The sequence below is a fragment of the Geotrypetes seraphini genome, chromosome 17, assembly GCF_902459505.1.
Source record: "Geotrypetes seraphini chromosome 17, aGeoSer1.1, whole genome shotgun sequence".
Classification (NCBI taxonomy): Eukaryota; Metazoa; Chordata; class Amphibia; order Gymnophiona; family Dermophiidae; genus Geotrypetes; species Geotrypetes seraphini.
The window spans coordinates 32,641,857-32,663,923 of record NC_047100.1 but is presented as its reverse complement, the minus strand read 5'-3'; the positions used below and the strand labels follow the sequence as shown (position 1 = coordinate 32,663,923).

The 22,067-nt window shown below is 42.6% G+C and overlaps 1 protein-coding gene across 3 annotated transcripts in view; it reads left to right on the top strand.

Annotated features, from left to right (window-relative positions):
* ATG7 (autophagy related 7) overlaps nt 1-22,067 on the top strand; it is a 351,798-nt gene that overhangs the window by 35,331 nt on the left and 294,400 nt on the right. For all 3 annotated transcript variants that reach the window (XM_033925732.1, XM_033925731.1, XM_033925733.1), the window contains exons 8-10: nt 1,791-1,940; nt 11,594-11,682; nt 16,166-16,287. In XM_033925732.1, the coding sequence (XP_033781623.1) occupies nt 1,791-1,940; nt 11,594-11,682; nt 16,166-16,287 (361 nt within the window). The remainder of the gene's footprint in view (nt 1-1,790; nt 1,941-11,593; nt 11,683-16,165; nt 16,288-22,067) is intronic.

Below are 22,067 nucleotides of genomic sequence, written 5' to 3'. Positions count from 1 at the left end.
AGAATGGCGCCTTATGTTTCCCCTAAATTTAGTTCATCTTCCAAGTATCAACATGCCTAGAAGATACAGAGAAAATAACATATTAATGGATACTTGGAAAACGTTGAGATTTATTAGTAAATTAACACCTATCCCAATAAACAAATCAACTAATCAGTCTTTATGGATAAACTCCAAGATCAAAATTGGCGGAGCTCAAATCCTTTGGAAGAACTGGATTATTGCAGGCATTAGATCTCTAGATGATGTTATTTCAGAAGGTAAACTGCTGGAATTTTCACAATTGCAACATAGATTTGGTCTAAGTAAAACACAAAGTTTTAAATGGTTGCAATTGAAGCAGGCCATTCAGGTTGGGTTCCCTGAATGGAAAACATTGAATAATCAATATAGTTTAAAGTTTTTATGTTTTCAAACAGACTTCCTAGGACATCAAGCCGCATTGTGGTATAAATTAATATCTGGATATTTGAATAAAAAACCAAAAAATGGTCTAAGAGATATTTGGAGCATTGAGATTAAGCATCAAATTAATGCATCTCAATGGCCACTAATTTGGTCTTGGAGAATGGGATGTACAGTGTCAGCATCTATGAGACAAACTTGGTTCTTTTTATTACATAGAGCTTTTTGGACCCCTACACGTTTGCAAAAATTAGACAGTTCTAAGTCAAATAAATGCTGGCACTGTAATCTGGAACCAGGGACGTTAGATCACTTACTGTATCATTGTCCCTACATTAAAAGTTTTTGGAATTCAATTTGGCCACAAATTAATAAATTGATGGAAAATCATATAGCAATATCATATGATACAGTGTTATTTGGAATGATGATGAGAAAAAAAAGTCAAATTTCACCAGAAAATAACAAGCTTTTATTAATCATGACAGGGGTTGCCATTCAACATATAACCAACAATTGGAAGAATTATAATAACCTAAATTATACATTTTGGTGGAACACAATATGTCATATATTCAAAATGGAAAGAGCAATAGCAATACAAAGAGGGACATATATTAAATTTATAAAAATATGGGGGCCATTGACAAACTATTGTAATGAATAAATAGTAGGATTTTTCTTCTTCTTTTCTTCTTTTAAATATCTTTATTATGACACACATAGAGGGGGGGTAATGAAACTAATTTCTACATAATATGTTATAATATATTATACAATAGGTAATGTATGAATGAAAAGTAATAGAAGGGTGGGGGGAGGGAGAGGGGATAAAAAATATATTTAGAACATAATGTATTAGATATAAAAGTGTTATTGTATATTCATCAATTGTATTTTAACATGTTGTACACTTTCTGTAAAATTTGAAAATAAAAAATAATATATAAAAAAAAAAAAACCTGAACCTTACAAAACGTATTGAAGACTAACTTAGCAAACATAATAAAACGTGAGGAAAGAATGGGGACAGAAATACAATTTGGTTGACAGAAGAAAAGACACTTATGGTTGAAAACAATAGGAAGAGAAGGAACAAAGAATCTCAAAGAAGTTGTGAAAATAAAATGAAGCTCCTAGACGGTCCTTTTAGTCATTAAATGCATCTATAAAAAGAAAGCTTTTAAGTTGGCTCTTAAATTTATCCAAATTTTTTTCCTCTCAAGTAAATAGGGAGGGAATTCCATGTTTGAGGAGCTGTAACAGAAATATGATAAATGTCAGTAAAGTACAAAAAAGTTTGTATTTGGCTGTCATTTAATAATCAGTGTATAAAAAAAGCTAGATGAATCCTGAGCATATGGAATTATTTTTTTATTTTTCAGATTCAAGGACTGCAGGCAGCATATGATGATCTTTGTCGGAAAGAAGGTCTTACAGCAATACATTATTTCATAGTGACATATACAGAAACTACAGTCACTTTATTTCCACTTAAGAAATTGAATGAATTCTTGAAAAGTGATAAAGAGAAGGTAAAAGGGCTGTTAACCTATTTTCTGTCAAGAAGGTGGTGGAGAGGAAAACGATGATGGAATTCAAAATAGCATGGGATAAACACAGAGGATCTCTAATTAGAAAACAAGTGGTATGAATTGAGGCCAGGATTGGACAGAGGTACGGTTTGTGTCCCATATATGGTGATCCTACACTGAGTAGGATGGGCTGGAACATGAGGACGTTACCGGCGAGACTTTATGGTAACAACAGGATGGTTGGATAGGATGGAGTGAGCTTAGAAGGCAACTTCAGCAGTTGGATCCTAAGACAATACCAGGTGGACTTTAGTCTACGGCCCAGAATTATCAAAGATGAGATGTTAATTTAATGATGTATTTTTAATGAGAATAACTAATGGGCAGACTGGATGGACCGTTCGGGTCTTTAGCTGCTGTCATTTACAAGTTTCAAGTTTGTTAAGAAATTTTTATACCGCTCAATCAAACTTCTAAGCGGTGTACAAATAAGTGCTAATGAGGAACCAAAGACACAGGCTTACCTAGGCAAAGCTTGAGATAGGTCACAAGACAAATATTACATAACATAAAAAGGAACAGGCACAAGAGGAAAGAGGGAGGACCTACAATAATCAAGTAAAGTTTAACATAAAAGGTAGGTACGATAGGAAGGGGATTAAAAAAAAAAATGATAATTAAAGTTAAAAATTTAAAAGTTTTAGCCCTAATAAGGGCAGTTTGGTGTCAGATACATCTTGAAATAGAAAAGTTTTTAGGTTATTTTTAAAATGAGGAAGAGAAACTTCTGTACGAAGATGGTTAGGGGTAGAATTCCAAATCGAAGGGGCAGTTACCGCAAAATTATTAGATCTAATGGTATTGATATGTTTTAAGGAAGGAATTGTTAGGAGATTTTGAGATGTAGAACGAAGAGCTTTAGAGGGGCAGTAAGGTATGATTAGATTATTAATAAATTCAGGTTGGTTATTTGAATGGGTTGTAAAGTCAATAAAATAATTTTATAATTCATTCTGTGCTCAACAGCTTTGTAGAGAATTCCAAACAAAAATACATTTTCCAAGGAAGCTCTAAAATGATGTGTTCTATGCTCCTGAAAAATATAAAATTCCCTGGTTAGCTCTTAGAAACAGCTCACAGAAAACTGCTTTGTTACATAGTAACATAGTAAATGTGTGTGTGAATTCTTTGGTAAGAGATCAGTTGTTTCTATAATGTAAAACCAAAAGATGAGCCCACATCTCAAATGATATTTGATACTGTATTGGTAATATTACATTGCTATCTGTTTAAATATAAGACTTTTGGTTAGGTAGGATGAAATGCTAATTCATGTAGCAATGACGCAGATAACCAGACAATAGTGGCCCCGCTTTGTTCCAAAGTGAGACTGAGAAAGCATAACGAAACTAAGATTTTCTTTATCATCCCTCCAGACCAGCACAGAAACTGATGGGTAATAGCTCACCACGACCAGCAGGTGGAGACAGACACAAACTGTAGAACAAGTGGGCTGTGCAGTCCCAGGTACAATCAGTGTGCTCTGTCTCCAGCAAGTAGAGGGGGTAAGCCTGTGCAGTCTTTCCCTGGCTGTTAGTGCAGGACTGTTGGATTTTGTTTAAATTGATCTTGTCCCCGTTTGTGTTGCTGGATTGAGCTTGGGGGACTCTTTCGGGTGTCCGTCCAACCTCTGGGGTGCCACACTAGAAGGGTCGAGTCCCTTCCCCCCCACCTCCCCCCAATTTTTCTATAGAGGTACCTCAGCTGTAAGCCTTGTCACCACTACTAGCAAGGCATATAGCTTAGAGCAGTGTTTTTCAACCTTTTTTGGGCAAAGGCACACTTGTTTCATGAAAAAAATCACGAGGCACACCACCATTAGAAAATGTAAAAAAAATTAACTCTCTGCCTATATTGACTATATATAAAGTAATTCTCTTGAATAGGAATCAAATAAACACAAAGAAAGTATTTTATAATTACTTTATTACGAAATAAAAATTATAAAATACTTTATTCAGTGCGAAACCTGGGCCTGTTTGGCTGAACACAAAGCTGATATTCTGGCTGGAATCGAAGAAAGACACACACGTAGCTCTTCGTCAACAGCTCTCAGCCTCTCTCTGTATTTGGTTTTTATAGCATACAAAAATAGACAAATATACCCTCCATCCTTTTTATTAAACCACAATAGCAGTTTTTAGCGCAGGGAGCTGCGCTGAATGTCCAGCGCTGCTCTTGACGCTCATAGGCTCCCTGCGCTAAAAACCACTATTGCGGTTTAGTAAAAGGTGACCATATTGTAAAATATAGACAGCAGATATAAATTCAGAACTGTGCATAGTAAGTGAAGGGAAGTTTTCATCTCTGGGAATTTACCCAGTTAACTATTAAGTTATTTGGGCAAATTCCTTTGAAAACTGTGGTAATACTGCCTCCACTTTGCTAAATTTAAAATAAAATCATTTTTCCTACCTTGTCTGGTGATTTCTGGTTGCACTTTCTTCTTCTGACTGTGCATCCAATCTTTCTTCCCTTCTATCAGCCTGTATGCTTTCTCTCCTCCACACCTCATTCCCTCCCCCAACTTTTTCTTCCTCTCTCCCTGACCTTTCTTTCTTTCTTTTTTTCTGTTTCTCTTCTTTCCTTCTGTTTCCCTGCCTGCCCCCTTTCTTTCTTTCTCCCTGCCGTTCCCCAAGCCACTGCCACTGCCGCTGCCGCTGCCATCGGGGAACAGGACCCACCAATGGATAACAGGCCCCAAAGCCGACGCCGACGCATGCTCTCCCTGACGTCAATTCTGCAATCGGAGAGGAAGTTCCGCCCAGCCAGGCAGCGATTGGCTGGCCCGAACTTCCTCTCCGACTGCAGAATTGACGTCGGGGAGAAGAAGACTTATCGGCTCGATAGATTAGATCGCCAAGACAAAGTGAGTCCTGGGTGATCGACTCACTTTGCCTTGGCGAGCTACTGGCGCCCCTGCCTCGGGCCCCCTGTCAGCTCCGGGCCCGGCGGCCCTGCGGCACACCAGGCAACATCTCGCGGCACACTAGTGTGCCACGGAACAGCGGTTGAAAAACACTGGCTTAGAGAGCCAGTGGGGTCTGTTCTGTTTTAAATTAAAGTTGTATTGGGGGGGATCCTGAGGCAGTGTCGGTCTGAAGGGAAGCCTTTAATTGAGGTAAATTGGGTTTTTTTTGTTAACTGGCCCTTGTATTTTTTTTTTGTTGTAGCATTTTTCGCAATGAGGGAAAAAGTGCTCATTGTTCTCCAGGCGAGCAGTCAATGCAACCGGCAAGTGCATGAAGGGCACCAGCTGTTGCGAAGGGAAATTCTTGCCAGTGAGCAGGGTTCTCCTTTGCACATGCACCACTCATCGGCAGCAGGCAATGGGGAAGCCCAGAATTTTCTCAACCACTGACTGTTGGGGAAATAAGGTTTCCTTTACCATTGATAGTGCTGGGGACTCCCTTTTCGCTGCTGCCGGCTTATTTGCTTTAGCGATTGTTCAGGCCTCTTTGCCACTACAGGCCTCTGGAGTCTTTTTCGGCAGGTTTTTCATTGGTTTTGGCGGGAAGCTCTGCCATCTTGTCTCTAGCTTCAGGTGACCTTCCCCGTCTTAGATAGACAGGAGCAGGTTTCTGCTGGGTCTCTTGCCTTGGCAGTGAGTCCTGCTTTGCCGTTGGGGGGGGATTTTGTGCAAGGCTTATTTGCTGGCGTTTGGGTGTCCTGTTTCTTTCCTGGGGGGTCTCAGGGTTTTTTTGGGGGAGGGGGTGTTGCCTTCTGCATCTACCCCCATTCGGCCCCCTTCAGCGTCAATCCCGGACTCATTCACCCCCCCCCCCCGTCTTCGTACGAGCAACTACGAGTCTTATGGAGTTTTGTACAAAGAGTAGGGTTTTTTTGTGTGTGTGTGTAAGTAGTTTATGATGCAGCTACATGTGTCATATTTTTTTTAAAAATTGGGGGGGCGCTGTTGAGCCCACGTGTGATGGCAGCTTGAACGTGGAGCTCCTGCACCCGAACGGAAAATCACAATTTGCAGCGCTGCGTCGGCGCTCAGAACCGCTTTAAAAATTAAGAACAGGCAAGTTCCAGGTGTCCCCATTCAGAATCGCTACTTTTTGCTCGGCGAAATGGCAGACAAAAAGGTAAATAAGCGTCACAAACCGGACCCCCCGTCGCCCTCTAAAGTACCGTTGCCGGGTCCCGATTCCGGAAGTGCTTCAGAGATACTAGCTGAACTTCGGGAGTTAAAAAATTTAGTCTCTGACACTAAAGCTGCAACGGAGGAAATAAATGAAAAGCTAACTACCCTGACTACTGACTTTTCACTGCTCCAGACCCGAGTTCAGACTCTGGAAGACAAAATGGAGTCCACATCACAGCACATGGCTGAGCTGAAAGCTCATACAAGGAAAATTGCCTTCCTAGAGTCAGAACTGGAAGATAATAATAACAGGTCACGTCGCTGCAATATTCGTCTACTTGGGCTTAAGGAAGGATCACATGACAACAATTTGGTCACATTTCTGGAGGATTTAATTCCAAAACTGCTGGACCTTACCTTCACACGTGAGTTTGAAATTGAAAGGGCACACAGAGTACCTTCTGCTAAAAATCCAAATGACCGCTTCCCTCGACCGGTGGTTATTAAACTCCTCCGTTACCAGCATGTCTTAGACATTATGCAGCGTGCTAAAATCAGAGCACCTATTAAACACGACGGAGCCACCATTCTTTTCCTGCCTGACCTGAGCAAAACCACGGCTGCAAGGAGAAAGAAACTGCTCTCATATCGGCCTCAATTAAAGCAGCTCAACGCTAAATTTGGCATGTTATACCCTGCTAGGATGAGAGTCACTCTCTTCAATCAAACCAAAGATTACACTAACCCAGAGGATTTAGCAGCTTTTATTGAATTGCAGTCTCCTACCCCCATTCACCAGGTTTAACCACTACACTGGGGCTGTTTTCTGAGCCATCTTGTCTGTATTATGGTATCTTGCTGATTGCAATAGTTCATTAATTGTTCTGTCTCTTGTTCTGATTTATCTCTCATTGCTCATTGTTTATTACATCATGTTGTTCTTGTTTATTCCACTGCATATATTGTACTGTCTCATTCATATGGGTGCTTCGCTTTCATAGCTGCTGTTTCACTCTCACAGTGCACATGTGTTTCGCAATGTTTGACTTTAGGTCATTTCTTAGATATTTTGGTCCTTTACTGTCTCAGGCACTGCAGTATATTAACTTGTCTTTTTTCCATAGGTTGTGCAACAGATATATACAATTATTTTATATTACTGCCTCCATGAAGCTTGTATGTCTCCAATTTTCTGTGAATCCATATACACACTTACATGACCCTTAAATGTATATCCTTAAATACTAAGGGGCTTAATAACTCGATTAAACTAAAGAAAATACTGCTATACCTTGAACAACAAACACCTGATATTATTATGCTACAAGAGACCCATCTGGACAGTGTGGCCTCTGATAAAGTCAGATTCGGGTGGTCTTTGCCTGCATTTTACTCCCCTGCCATAGAGAAAAAGGGTGGGGTGTTGATTCTAATCCGTAACAATCAAAATATCAAAATTATCGCCTCCTCGCATGATCTCCAGGGCAGATGGGTCAGAGTTCTGATTGAACACGGAGGTCGGAAAATAACTCTGTTTAATGTATATGGACCAAACATAGATTCACCCGAGTTCTTTAATGGAATCTCTTCATCGATTTTACAGGACTCTGATTCCCACCTGTTATTGGGAGGCGACTTTAACCTGGTTTTGAACCCTGAAATTGACAGAAACTCCCAATTCAAATACAAAAAATCTAAAGCGTGGTTTGCTCTTCATCACATGATTACGGATCTACACTTAGTGGACATTTGGAGAACTAATCATGGCGCTGATAGAGGCTATACGTTCTATTCCAATCCCCATATGTCATACTCTCGTATAGATTATTTCCTACTTGATAGAGCCTTGTGCGACTCTGTTAAAGCAGTTGACATTTTACCCATATCTGTATCAGATCATGCAGCCATTTTACTCCAACTCCAGTGTAGTACGCCCCAATTACCACACCGACAATGGCGCTTTAATGCCTCCTTGCTCCAAGACCCTCAATTTAAAATTGATGTGCGCAAGGCTATTGAGGAATACTTCTCCTTCAATACCCCGGAACATACCTCCTGGATTACCTGTTGGGATGCTTTCAAAGCATACATCAGAGGGGTCATCATTTCTTACACAGCGTGTTTACGTAAATCACAGACGGAAGCTACCCTTCAGATGGAACGTGACATTACGGATCTGGAAAAAGTTCATCAACAGGATCCGTTGGATGTCCCCACTCTCACTCGACTAGCTAAGGCTCGTTATGTATACAACTCAATGCTCAGTAAATCAGCTGCTAAGTCGGTGTTTCAACAATCAGCCTCATACTTCGCCGACAATAACAAGTGTGGACACTTGTTAGCTTCTTATTTAAAGAAGAGAGCAGATAAAAAGAATATAGTTGCTATTGAGCTGGAAAATGGGGTCACTTTAACCACCAACCAGGACATCTCTCAAGCCTTCAAGTCATTTTACGAGAAGTTATACACTTCAGAATTGGATAATAATGAGAACGCTTCAAAATTTTTGGATACTTTACCTCACCCTACCCTATCCCAAGAGGACAACATACCACTGGATGAACCCTTGACTGTATCAGAACTTGATCACGTGATTGAAGACATGGCTTCCCACAAGGCACCCGGACCTGATGGTCTAACAGTCGAGTTCTACAAGGAATTTAAGGATGTACTTCACCCCCATTATCTACAATTTCTTAACTCAGTCATTGAGTCTGGGCAAGTGCATGGGTCATTCACTGAAGCTCACATCATTGTCCTCCCGAAACCTGATAAAAATCCTCGCTCAATAACGAATTACAGACCCTTATCTCTCATAAATGTTGATGCGAAGATATATGCCAAACTCCTTTCTAACAGGTTACAGAATGTAATAACCTCCTTGGTCAAGTCGGAGCAGAGTGGTTTTATCACTGGGAGGTTTTCCTCTGACAATTCCAGAACCTTTTCACACATCATTGCACATTCTCGTAATCATCATCAAGATCTTATTGCGGTGGGGCTGGACGCAGAGAAGGCCTTTGATCGTGTGGAGTGGGCTTTCCTATTCAGAGTCCTAGCCTGGTATGGATTCTCAGCGAATTTCATCAAAAAGATTAAGATCCTTTACTCATCTCCATCTACCAGAACTTTTATAAATGGAACGTTGTCTTCCACATTTCACCCGACACGTGGTACCCGACAAGGCTGCCCCTTGTCCCCACTACTGTTTGATCTGGCGCTGGAACCTCTGCTCACCTCCATCCGTACCAATAGTCTCATTGAAGGGTTCAAAACCAATGAAGCCGAAATCAAAATCTCGGCATATGCCGATGATATACTTCTATATATTTCTCCTCCATCCTTCCCGCACCTACTCACAACAATCACGCAATACTCCGCGTTGTCTGGATACAAATTAAACATGAATAAAACGCTGGTTATGCCTCTCAACTGTCCAGAGGTCAAGACAGAAGTGGAATCATATGGAGTCCAATGGTCCGCTACTACAATAAAATACTTGGGAGTCTACTTTGGACCCACCTTGGAAGAAACTATACGACTCAATTCTGATTACTTATTACGCATAGCCCGACATACAACGTCTAAATGGTCTCCTCTCAACCTCTCTTGGTGGGGCAGGCTGGAATCGATACGCATGATGATTGTTCCCAAAATCAACTATGTTCTGAACATGTTACCATTCTATTTACCTCGCTCCTTCTACAAGAATCTAGACTCTATTCTCACGCAATACCTCTGGAATAAGAGACAGCCTCGAATTGCTCTAGGTAAACTCAAATTAGCGAAGATGGAGGGGGGGGTGAATTTTCCAGATTTTTATAAATACCACAGTGCATTTCTCATTAGACATTGGTCTCAAGGTCATGCTGCTAACAGATCTCCAGATAGACCTGGCTGGATTGATTTGGAAACGTGCCTGTACGGGGTGTCACGCATGAAATACCTTCCTGGACACAACCTATCTCGCCTAGATAAAGCGGATTACATACTTATGTCCTACAAATCCGCTATACATACCCTAGATAGCATACTGCCTCATAGCTGGGAAACTTCTTCTCTAATACCGATTTGGAACAACCAAAGATTTTTGATCCAAGCTAAACCTTTTTGTTGGCCTATATGGCAGCAGAGGGGTATTGAGACGATCAAGGACTTAACTGATGCGAAAGGATGGATGTCCTTTCACGAACTCGTAGCTGCCAGAGACATCCCCAACAATCAATACTATGCATGGCTCCAACTCACTCACTGCCTACGGGCCGCCCTTCCAGATCTTCAGGTCCTAGCTGATATACCGAGCCTAAGTACACTTTTGGATAAATCCTCTGTGTTCAACTACAAAGCCTCTGTATGGTATAAGTTGATTCAAACAGCCTCTGACAAAGACCCCTTGTCTTTTGAAATTAAATGGCAACATGTATTAAACTTACCTTCGGATGCCATCGACTGGCCTAAGATTTGGCAAACATTCCACAAATCCATAAGATCAGCTTCTGTTCTACAGTCATTATTCTTCTTGTTACACTGTGCTGTCTGGACCCCTCAATTATCACACCGAATAGATCCATCTACTCCCTCTAAATGCTGGTCTTGTGACAATGATGATGGGTCTTTAGAACATATGTTATTCAACTGTAAACACCTTGGGATCTACTGGAACAAAGTGTGGGGCACAATCTGCTCTATCTTAGACATTTCAGAACCTCTCTCTCTCAGAACCCTTATTTTAATGTCTCATAGTTTGACCGCTCCACTAGACAAGCATAAAGGCTCTCTCCTGACAATCATGCTGTCGTTAGCAATCCAAAATGTTCTTTTTAGTTGGAAACATTTGGAAAATGTTGAATACTATACTTGGTGGAATACACTGTGTCTTCATAGTAAATATGAACGAGTTATAGCAGAAAAAAATTATGCCCTAGTAAAGTATAAGAATGTCTGGTCTCCCATATACCATTACTGTTTGAATGAGTGAATTGATATTGTATATTCTTATTGAATTCATATAGCTCTTCCGCCGCTAGAATCTGATACCTCTCAACTGCACTTCCTTAGACGAGATATTTCTTGTCACCTCCTGCTTTACTTTGATAGTATGCCTACTCGATACTTGACTTCAATGTTGTTTTCATGTACATGGACCATATACTTTCTAATGTATTTAAGTTGTCTTTTGTATTATGTTTTTGGAAACTTAATAAAACATTTTTGAACTATAAAAATTGAACACGCTCAATATGCCGATTCTAACAAATCCTAGAGTATATTTCAAGCAGTTTATAAATAGTGAATTTGTAATTTAAATAGAAGTAGATATAGAATTTATTCAATCTTGGGCACATCTGTTACTGGGAGTGAACTGTGCTATGCTGTATGTTGAAGCTATAGGCCTGTCTTTCCTTATAATATTTTTTTAATCAATATTAGTAGAGAAGTATGCTAATTTTCCTGATATGTTGTCAACTGATAATTATTCAGTGGTGATGTTTTTGTTTTTTAGGTAACGATTGGCGTTTATGATCCATGCACTTTAAGCCATTATCCAGGTTGGCCTTTGCGTAATTTACTGGTTCTGGCAGCTTATAAATGGTACTTGATTTTTTATTTTTATTTTTTTTTCATTTTGTAAAATACATATTGAGAGAATATTTACTAAAACTTCTTTTGTTTGTGGAAATTATAATTTGCTTCTCCATTAATGTTTTGTTGATAGTACAGCTTTTCAAAATCTTAAGAGCATGGATTCTCACCTTGTCCTTGTGATATACCTAGCCATCAGGTTTTTAGGATATCCACAGTGAGAATGCATGAGAGAAATTTGCAAACCTTTCTTATGCATTTTCATTGTGAATATCTTAAAAACCTAATTGGCTAGGAGTAGCATTAGGTCTGGGTTGAGAACTGCTGCCATAGAGGCCTCCCATGAGGCCTAGGGTATCTGGCCAATCGGAATCTTAGGCCTCTCCCAGTCCATCCCAGAGTGCAGTGGGAGATGGGCCTAACATTCTGGTTGGCCCAGGTGTCTAAGGTCCCTCGGCCAATCAGGCCCCTCTCCGGTACATCCCATGATGCATCAGGAAAGGGCAGGCCTGCCATTGCAGCGGAGGCGGGCCGGCCGGATCTAGGCAGCAGCCATCTGTTCGACCAACGACAAGTGATTTGGGGGGGTCTGGTTCCTGGGGGGGGGTTAGGGGGGGATCCTGGTAGGGATGGGTTTCCTGCAGAAGGGATTGCGTATTCCTCCTGCTGTGATTGTTTGGGGGGGGAGGGGATGGGCGCTAAACTTATCGCAGCAGGGAGATCCCTTGCTGTGATAAGCTCGACAGCCGCCTAGGTCCACCTAAGGCTACTTCCAGGCCAGCCCACGCCTAGCCTTAGGCGAGCTTAGGTGGGCTTGTGCACCTCCCTATGCTCCCAGAGGTGCCTCCAATGTAGACGGCCTGCCTTTGGAGGTTTTTTGTTTTTTTAGGAAACTTGCATCCCAATTGGCTGGTTAGCCAACAGTTGACCGCTTACAATCAGGATGCTGTTCATAGAACCCAGATATAGATATAAAATGAGAAAAATGCTTATGCTCAGATTTTGTACATTAATATGATGATTCTAGAGCAGAGATTTGAGAGCAAATTTAAATTACAGTATTTTTCTCTCCATAAGTGGGTGGAAAAAGGGTGTGTCCTATAGAGCGAATACCCAACCCTCTCCCCTCCCCCCCCCCCCCCCTGGTTACCTTATTTAGATCAGGATTTCTCTCCAGCAGCTGCTGCTGCTACTTGTCGCTCATCCGCCGCTGCTAGTAGAGGAAGAGAAAGGCCAGGTGGGTGCAGCGATTGCACGCAGCCATCCCAGAAGTCTTACCCCTGACGTCAATTCTAATGTCTGAGAGAATGTCTGGGCCATTCATTGGCTGGTCCCAACCTCTCTCAGACGTCAGAGTTGACATCGGGGGGTAAGGCTTCTGGGCCGGCATTGTGCAATCGCTGCACCCGTCTGGCCCTACCCAGCAGTTTGTTCTGTTTGGAGGGCGTGAAGTGCCACCGGCTCCCTGCTCGTCTCACGGGCCACAGCGAGGCCGTGGCTTGTGCCATGCTGATTGGTGTTTGACCCGCTGCTGAACCAGATGTTCCCCTCCCCACCGCCGCTGCTTCTTCATCCCGCCTGGAGCCCTCACACTTTGGCGACATGTCTTCACAGCAGCAGCAGCGGGAGGTAATTAAATTGGATGGGCAGGCTTGGGGGGAGGAGGAAGAGGACAAAGGCTGGTAGGCAGTGAGGGGAACTTAGGAGGGGGTTAGGGACAATAGTTAGGCTTGAGGAAGGAAATAAATCAGACAACGGGGGGGAGGGGGGAAAAGAAGAGGACAAAGGCAGGAAGGCATTGAGGGGGGACATAGGAAGGAGGGAGGGAGGAAGGAACACTTGTTGGGCCTGAGGAAGAAAATAAAGAAATCACCAGACAAACAAAGGTAGGAAAAATGATTTTATTTTCAATTTAGTGATCAAAATGTGTCAGTTTTGAGAATTTTTATATCTGCTGTCTATATTTTGCACTATATTTGTCTATTTTTCTGTAGTCGTTTGTTATTGAGGTGACTTTGCATATTTTAAAAAGTCATCTGCCTTGACATCTGTGCCCTGTCCTGGCCTACCACTAGACCACCAGAGGGGAGATGGGGTGCAGAGCCTGGCAAGGAGTATGGGGTTGGGTGCAGAGCTTGGCAGGGATAATTTGGTTCAGAATGTGGTTTTTTTCTTGTTTTCTTCCTTTAAATCTAGGGTGCGTCTTATGGTCAGGTGTGTCTTATGGAGTGAAAACTGTGGTACACAGGCTGCTGTGTATTATGTGCATTGAGGGGAAAGTACACATTGGAAGCTGTTTTACATCAGCTTGCTGATATATATGCCACCTGTACACCACTTGAATAATCATTTTAATGTACATTTGTAATTGCAAAATGTTACAGCTGATGCATTGGCATGAGGGGCTAGGGGGGTAATTGGCAACCCCTGTGCTGCCTTGGAGAGCAAAAGTGGCCTGGACGGAAAAAATCATCACGGTGTGACTTGGAAGCAATCCTGTAGTTAGGGCATGTACTGTGTGCACATAGGGAGGTGCAAATGAGAAACATCGCCCTCGTGGACTAACTTGCTCATAAAATTAAAAGCAGGGTCCTTAGATTTGTGTGTAAAGGTATGGAAAAAATGTAGCAATGGGTTATTTATTTACCGAATAGCCAACTATTCCAGTGGATCTCAAACCTGTCCTGGGAGGCCCCAGTCGGGTTGTCAGGATATCCACAATGAATATTTATAATGAAGATTTGCATGCACTAGCTCCAGTGCATACAAATCTCTCTCATGAATATTCATTAAGGATCTCCTGAAAACCCAGCTGGGTTGAACTATTCAGTTTTCTACTTGTGAAAGACGTTCTTTCTGCACAAGTTGCAGTGTCGTTTTTCCCTTGCTTATCCATAGAGAGTTATATAAATGGTGATGCAGGGGCAAGTACCAAGAGGGAAGGGTGAGATTTCAGTCATTGGGCATGTAAATAGATAGGAGGGTCCCATTGTAATTTTCATGGCTGGTATAGAGATTACAGATCTCATGCATCGCCTAGATAGGATTTTAGATAGTATTAGAGAGGAACTGGCTGCTATTCTACATTTGGGTACCAATGTTATAGGAGGGTGGAGGATTTTATTTTGAAAATTGAAACCGCATGCTTTCCATTCCACACATAGGACCTCAGAGGTAATCCTCCGGAATTTAGTGCGTGGAACAGGGTAAAGAGTTGCTAGGAAATTTAGTGACTTAGCTTGGGATATGAGAGAATTTATAGGTGTATTGATAAAATCTGTTTAATTTTGTGGCATTTTAGAAAGGACATCCAACTTGGAGCATCACAAATGCACATCCATCTCATGAATTTTAGAACAGGAAACAGTCTGTTTTTAAAATACATGTCAGATGGACATCCAGCTTGAATAACCATTTTAGAAACTGAAATGTCCAAGTTATGAGCAGAGGAAAGCAAAGAACATGAACATTTTTATAAATGGTGGTACCAAAGCTATTGCTCCTTCCCTCTGTTATTAATAATAATGGAACTCTGGTGGTGTCACGCCAAAGTTCAGTTCTTTATCACCTTTTAGCTTTGCACACCTACCTTGTCATTGGTCCAAAATTCTTTATAATTAGTATCTCATAGGTAAGCATATCTTAATGTTTTTACTATTCAAAAATATTGAATATAATTAAATCATCTTATCTTGAAGACACCACTGAGATCCGCCAGCATTATGCTGTATAGCCCTTCCTAAAATTTATTTGTGATCGGAGGAATTAGTTTGAAAGAATGAAACTTATAAATTGGCCATAGAGGCTTCCATGTAGAGCAAAAGGGTAGCCTAATGGTTTGAGCAGTGGGTTGAGAATCCCACTTCAACTGTTTGTGAGCCTGCCGGGACAGACGGGGAAAAATGCTCCCCTGGGAGAACGGTATAGAAAACTGAATGAATGAATACATTTTAATTTATGAGCCCTTCAGGAACAAAAGTACCTACTGAACCTGAATGGACATCACTTCAGTAGCCTTCAGGCTTGCAGGTGTCCTATATATTCAGGTACAGTAGGCATTTTTCTGTTCCTGAAGGGCTCTCAATCACAAAAAAAAAATTCTGAAGTGGGATTTGAACTTGGGTCTCTTGGTTCTCAATCTACTGCATGTCCCCTGTGATTTTGGCTGTTTAAGTGGTACTGTCTCATTTCTAGGTATGATTTCTGGCTAATGCTAGCTCCACTATGTTTATTCTGAAATACAAACATTGACAATTCCATGTTGTAAAGTGTTGTAGAATCTCATCCACTTGCTATAATGTTGTTAAACTATAATGGGATACATATTGTAGAATGGCAAATGTCTTGTTTGAAAGCAGTAACATGAAAATGCATTTTGAATTAATATCTTTATATTAGAAGCTGTTAAAACAGAATGACTACTTAATTCCATTTTTCTGCTTTGCTAGCGACCTAGGTCAATTTACATTTATCTTTATCTTTGCAATGACAGGGGCAGCCATGTACTATCAATTGAAGTGCTGTGCTTCAGAGACCGGACCATGCAAGGAGTGAGAGACACAAAGCACAGCATCATCTTTGAAATTGAGCTGCCACAGATGGCACTTGGCCCAGGTAATTTGCTGAAGCACTGGAATGATCTTAATTCTAATTAATTTATTTAATGAGAATGATCTGGTTTCCCAGGCATGATAGTAAAATCTTCACCGATATCGGCTACTTCAACCTTTTTGCGTTGTTTAAATGAATAAGTTGTCTGAAGCAGGGCTGTGGAGTCGGTAGATAAATCTTTGACTCCGACTCCTCAGTTTCTGGTACCCACGACTCAGACTCCTCTGTATTAATATGCTGGTGTATTTTCACGTTGATTGAAGGAAGGCAACATATACGCCATTTAACCACAGAACTACTGGCTAGGAAGCTGACGCTCTACTGTATTGGCCAGTTTAAACAAAAGATGAAAAAATGAAAACAAGGTTTTATTTATTGTTTTTATCAAGTGGCTATAATAAAAATCAGGAACAGGAACTTTAACAGTTTAAAAATACGAACCACATTCTTTGGTAGTTTTTAAAACAAAGCTTAATTAACTACATTAACAAAAACAAAAGCTGGAAAACCTAAAACAGTTTATATATTAAACTTGGAATACGGTTGTAGAGTAGAATAGCTGTTAAATGCAATACAAAAATAACTGCTGAGGGGCCTAAGGTCCTGATTGGCTCAGATTCCTAAGGCCCCTCCATAGGGAGGGTCTTTAGGCACCTGGGCTAACCAGTAGAGTTTTTTACCACTTGGCTACCCTCTTTATAATCACTAATTCTTATTTGTTTTTTCCTTCCTTATATTAAAGTTCCTGTAAACTGTGCCGAGCGCTGTCTTTATCGAGAGGATGTGGTACACTTCTCCCTCCGTATCTGTGGGGGTTAGGTGCAGAGCCAGACCGTGAAGTGTGAGAAACTGCAAATAACTTTTTGGCCGGCTCTGACCCACCCCTACCTCCCTGGAACCTTACCTGGTGGTCTAACAGTGACGGATGGGCAGGAGTGATCTTCCTATATTCCTGCCCCGTACAACGGGCACTCACGGCAGCCATTTTGGTGATGACTCTGCATGGGGCAGGAGCATAGGAAGATAGCTTCTGCCCCACTTCACTGCTAGACCACCAGGTAAGGTTCCGGGGAGGCAGACGGCTAAAAAATAGCCTAAAAAAGGAAATTATTTAAAAAAAAAAAAAATCTCGAATAACCGAATCCACGGATACTGAACCGTGGATTTGGAGGGAGAAGTGTATATAAACAAGGTTTAGTTTATCATGGGCTGTTAAAGTAAATGCTTTTATACTCAAAGGAATTTTATTAGCATTAGGGCATTTACCTTGTCGGCCCACAGTAGAAACCTCTACCACAGCTTTGTGAAAGCTAGTGTATGCCAAAATATGAATATTTTTTTCTTTAAGTTGCCTGTCAAGATTGATCTTGGTGTATGCCATCATGGGCGAATGTTTTTTAAAAAGGTGGGAAAAACCGAACAGGACAAGGACCTGGGTGTACTAATTGATAGGACCCTGAAGCCATCGGTGCAATACGCGGCGGCAGCGAAGAATGCAAATAGAATGCTAGGCATGATAAAGAAGGGAATCACGAGTAGTTCAGAGAAAGTAATAATGCTGCTTTATAGAGCGATGGTCAGACCACACTTGGAATACTGTGTCCAACAATGGTCTCCATACCTAAGGAAGGATATAAAACTGCTGGAGAGGGTGCAGAGACGAGCACCGAAGCTAATAAAAGGTATGGAGAACTTGGAATACAAGGAACGACTTAAGAGACTGGGATTGTTTTCCCTTGAGAAAAGGAGACTGTGAGGGGACATGATCAAGACTTTCAAAATACTGAAAGGAATCGACAAAATAGAGCAGGAAAAAAATTATTTACAATGTTCATTGTGACACGGACAAGAGGACATGGACTGAAGCTAAGGGGGGACAAGTCCAGGACAAATATCAGGAAGTTCTGCTTCATGCAACGAGTGGTAGAAACCTGGAATGCTCTCCCAGAGGAGGTAATTGCGGAATCCACCGTTCTAGGATTTAAAAGCAAACTAGATGCACATCTCCTTATGAGAGGCATAAGAGGGATATGGGTGACTTAATTTACGCCAGGTGCACACCTGGCTGGGCCTCCGCATGTGCGGATTGCCGGACTTGATAGACCGAAGGTCTGATCCGGAGATGGCAGTTCTTATATTCTTACAAATAAATCCCAGAAGATAATTAAATAAATGGGCAAGAAAGTATCTATAATTAGCTTCATTTACTTAAGGCCCTGGTATAAAAATACCTCCATGATGTATATCAAGACTACACATGCTAAAATTGCAACTTTAAGTGCAAATTGCAGAATACAAAGTAAATTCAATAAGGGTTCCCTATGAGCCAGAATTTGAGATTAAACATTATCCCAGGACAAGCAGGCAGCATATTCTTGACTGATGGGTAACGGCACCGACGGAGCCCTGGTACGGACAATTTTAGAGTGATTGCACTCTAAGAACTTGGAAAGTTCTCGTAGACCGCACCGCGCATGCCCGAGTGCCTTCCCGCCCGACAGAGGCGCGCGGTCCCCAGTTTCTTAGTTTCCGCGGAGCTAAGAAGACGCATTTTTTTTTTGTATTGGGTCCTCCCAGATCTCATTGAATACACTCCAGATTGGTTATACTTGGAATGGCGACTCCTGTCTCCTTTACATCTTTGTCACATTCTCAGTATCAAGATGCCCAGATTGTATAAAGAAAATAAACTTTTATTAGATACATGGAAAACTCTAAGATATGTAAGTAATTTAACTGAAAATCCTATTAGTAAATCGACAAATCAATCTATATGGCTAAACTCCAAGATTCAGATTGGCGGAACTAAGATTGTCTGGAGGCATTGGTTAAATGCAGGAATACGAACTTTAAATTAGAGAGTTGTGCGGGGACAGAAATCCCACCCGTCCCCACCCGTCCCCGCCAAAGTCCCACCCGTCCCCACCCGTCCCCGTGAGGATCCCACCCGTCCCCGTGAGGAATCCCTCCGTCCCCACCCGTCCCCGCGAGGAATCCCCTCCGTCCCCACCCGTCCCCGCGAGGAATCCCCTCCGTCCCCGCCCGTCCATATAAACTTCAGAAATTGTTATTTCATTTAATTATGCTACTGAATTAAAGGCTCTGGTAGAAACCCATTTACAAATAAGCAAAAAGACTTTATTAATTTGAAAATATTAATTGGGAAGAATACATACTTTGCAAATGGGTTTCTACCAGAGCCTCTAATGTTTATAAATTTTTATCAACACAACTAATATACTACTTTATCCTGAAGCAAAATAAAAAAATAAAATATAATTCTTTTCCTAGTTTCTGCTTTCCTCATGTTCTCATTCAATTCCTTCCATCCACTGTCTCTCTTCCTTCTGCATCTTCCATTTGCTCTGTTACTGTGCCTCTCCCTTTCTTCCCCCTTCCAAATTGGTCTGGCACCCATCTTCTTCTCTCCGCTCCCCCATAGTCTGGCATCTGTCTTCTTCCCTGCCAGTGTCTTCTCCCTACTCTCTCTTCCCCATTTCCTTTCAGCGTCCTTCTCCCCGCCATCTTCCCCATGTCCTGTCAGCGTCCTTCTCCCCCCTCTGTCTTCCACATGTGCTTTCAGTGTCCTTCTCCCCCCTCTGCTTCCCCATGTCCTTTCAGCGTCCTTCTCCCTCTCTGTCTTCCCCATGGCCTTTCAGCATCCTTCTCCACCCCACCCCCCCCGTCTTCCCCATGTCCTTTCAGCGTCCTTCTCCACCCCTTTGTCTTCCCCATGTGCTTTCAGCATCCTTCTCCACCCCTTTGTCTTCCCCATGTGCTTTCAGCATCCTTCTCCCCCCTCTGTCTTCCACAAGTGCTTTCAGAGTCCTTCCCCCCCCGCCCTTCCCATGGCCTTTCAGCGTCCTTCTCCACCCCTTTGTCTTCCCCATGTCCTTTCAGCGTCCTTCTCCACCCCTTTGTCTTCCCCATGTGCTTTCAGCATCCTTCTCCCCCCTCTGTCTTCCACAAGTGCTTTCAGAGTCCTTCCGCCCCCCCCGTCCTTCCCATGGCCTTTCAGCGTCCTTCTCCACCCCTTTGTATTCCCCATGTGCTTTCAGCGTCCTTCTCCCTCCTCTGTCTTCAAGTGCTTTCAGAGTCCTTCCCCCCCTCCTCCCGTCTTCCCCATGGCCTTTCAGCGTCCTTCTCCCCACTCCTTCTCTACCGTCCCGGTTGCAGCACAGCCGGCCAGGTCCCCTTACTTTTGTGGCACTTCCCCGACCGACTGACAACAGCCCCGGTCCCTGCCCTTAACTGCAAATCTAAATTACCTTATTACAGCTGCTGTAAGAAGATAATTTAGATTCGCGGCTACAGGGCAGGGAGGATTGTCGGACCGGGGCTGTTGTCGGTCGGTCGGGGAAGTGCCACAAAAGTAAGGGGACCTGGCCAGCTGTGCTGCAACTGGGGCGGGGTGTGGCGGGGCGGACCGCCCCCTCCCTTGGTAGCCACTCGAACCGCGAGGCTACTTTCCTCCTTACCTGCACTGCCTGCAGCACAGAGCCAAACGGAAGTCTTCCCGACGTCAGCGCTGACGTCGGAGGGAGGGAGGGCTTTGTTTAAGCCCTCCCTCCCCTCCGACGTCAGCGCTGACGTCGGGAAGACTTCCGTTCGGCTCTGTGCTGCAAGCAGAGAAGGTAGGGAGAAGAGCCGCGCGACTGAGTACATCCAGCTTTGTTTAAGCCCTCCCTCCCCTCCGACGTCGGGAAGACTTCCGATCGGCTCTGTGCTGCAAGCAGAGAAGGTAGGGAGAAGAGCCGCGCGACTGAGTACATCCAGCCCCGCAGGAACCCCGCGACCCTCGGGGGCGTCCCCACGGGATCCCCGCGACCCTCGGGGGCGTCCCCACGGGATCCCCGCGACCCTCGGGGGCGTCCCCACGGGATCCCCGCGACCCTCGGGGGCGTCCCCACGGGATCCCCGCGACCCTAGGGGGCGTCCCCACGGGATCCCCGTGACCCAAAGGGGGAACCCGCGGGATGCCCGCGGGTCCCGCGGGATTCCCGTCGTCCCCGTTCCCGTGCAGCTCTCTACTTTAAATGATGTTATTTCAAATGGAAAAATGCTTGAGTTTACACAATTGCAAAATAAATTTGGACTGAATAAATCACAATTTTATAAATGGTTGCAATTGAAGCAGGCCATTCAGGCAGGGTTCCCTGAATGGAAAACTTTAAATTTTCAATACAGCATGGAATTTTTATGCTTCCAGGCAGATTTTCTGGGTCACCAGGCCGCACAGTGGTAAAAAGTTATTAGTGAATTGGTTAATAAAAAACCTAAAAATGGTCTTAGGGATATTTGGAGCATTGAGATTAATCATCAAATTTTGGCATCTCAATGGCCACAAATTTGGTCTTGGAGAATAAGATGTACACTGTCGGCATCTATGAGACAAACTTGGTTTTTTCTTTTGCATAGAGCATTTTGGACCCCTGTTAGATTACAAAAATTAAATAGTTCAATGTCTAATAGATGCTGGCATTGTAAGCTTGAAGTAGGGACTTTGGATCATCTTTTATTTTTCTGTCCCTATATATTAGCCTTTTGGAATTCGATCTGGGATCAAATAAATTATTTATTAGATAATCCTGTAGCATTAACTTATGATACTGTGATATTTGGCATATCTATGAGGAAAAAGAGTCAGATATCGGCAAGTAATAACAAACTTTTATTGATTATGACAGGAGTTGCAATGCAACATATTACTACAAATTGGAAAGATCACACGACTTAATTTTAACTTCTGGTGGAATTCACTATGTCACATATATAGAATGGAA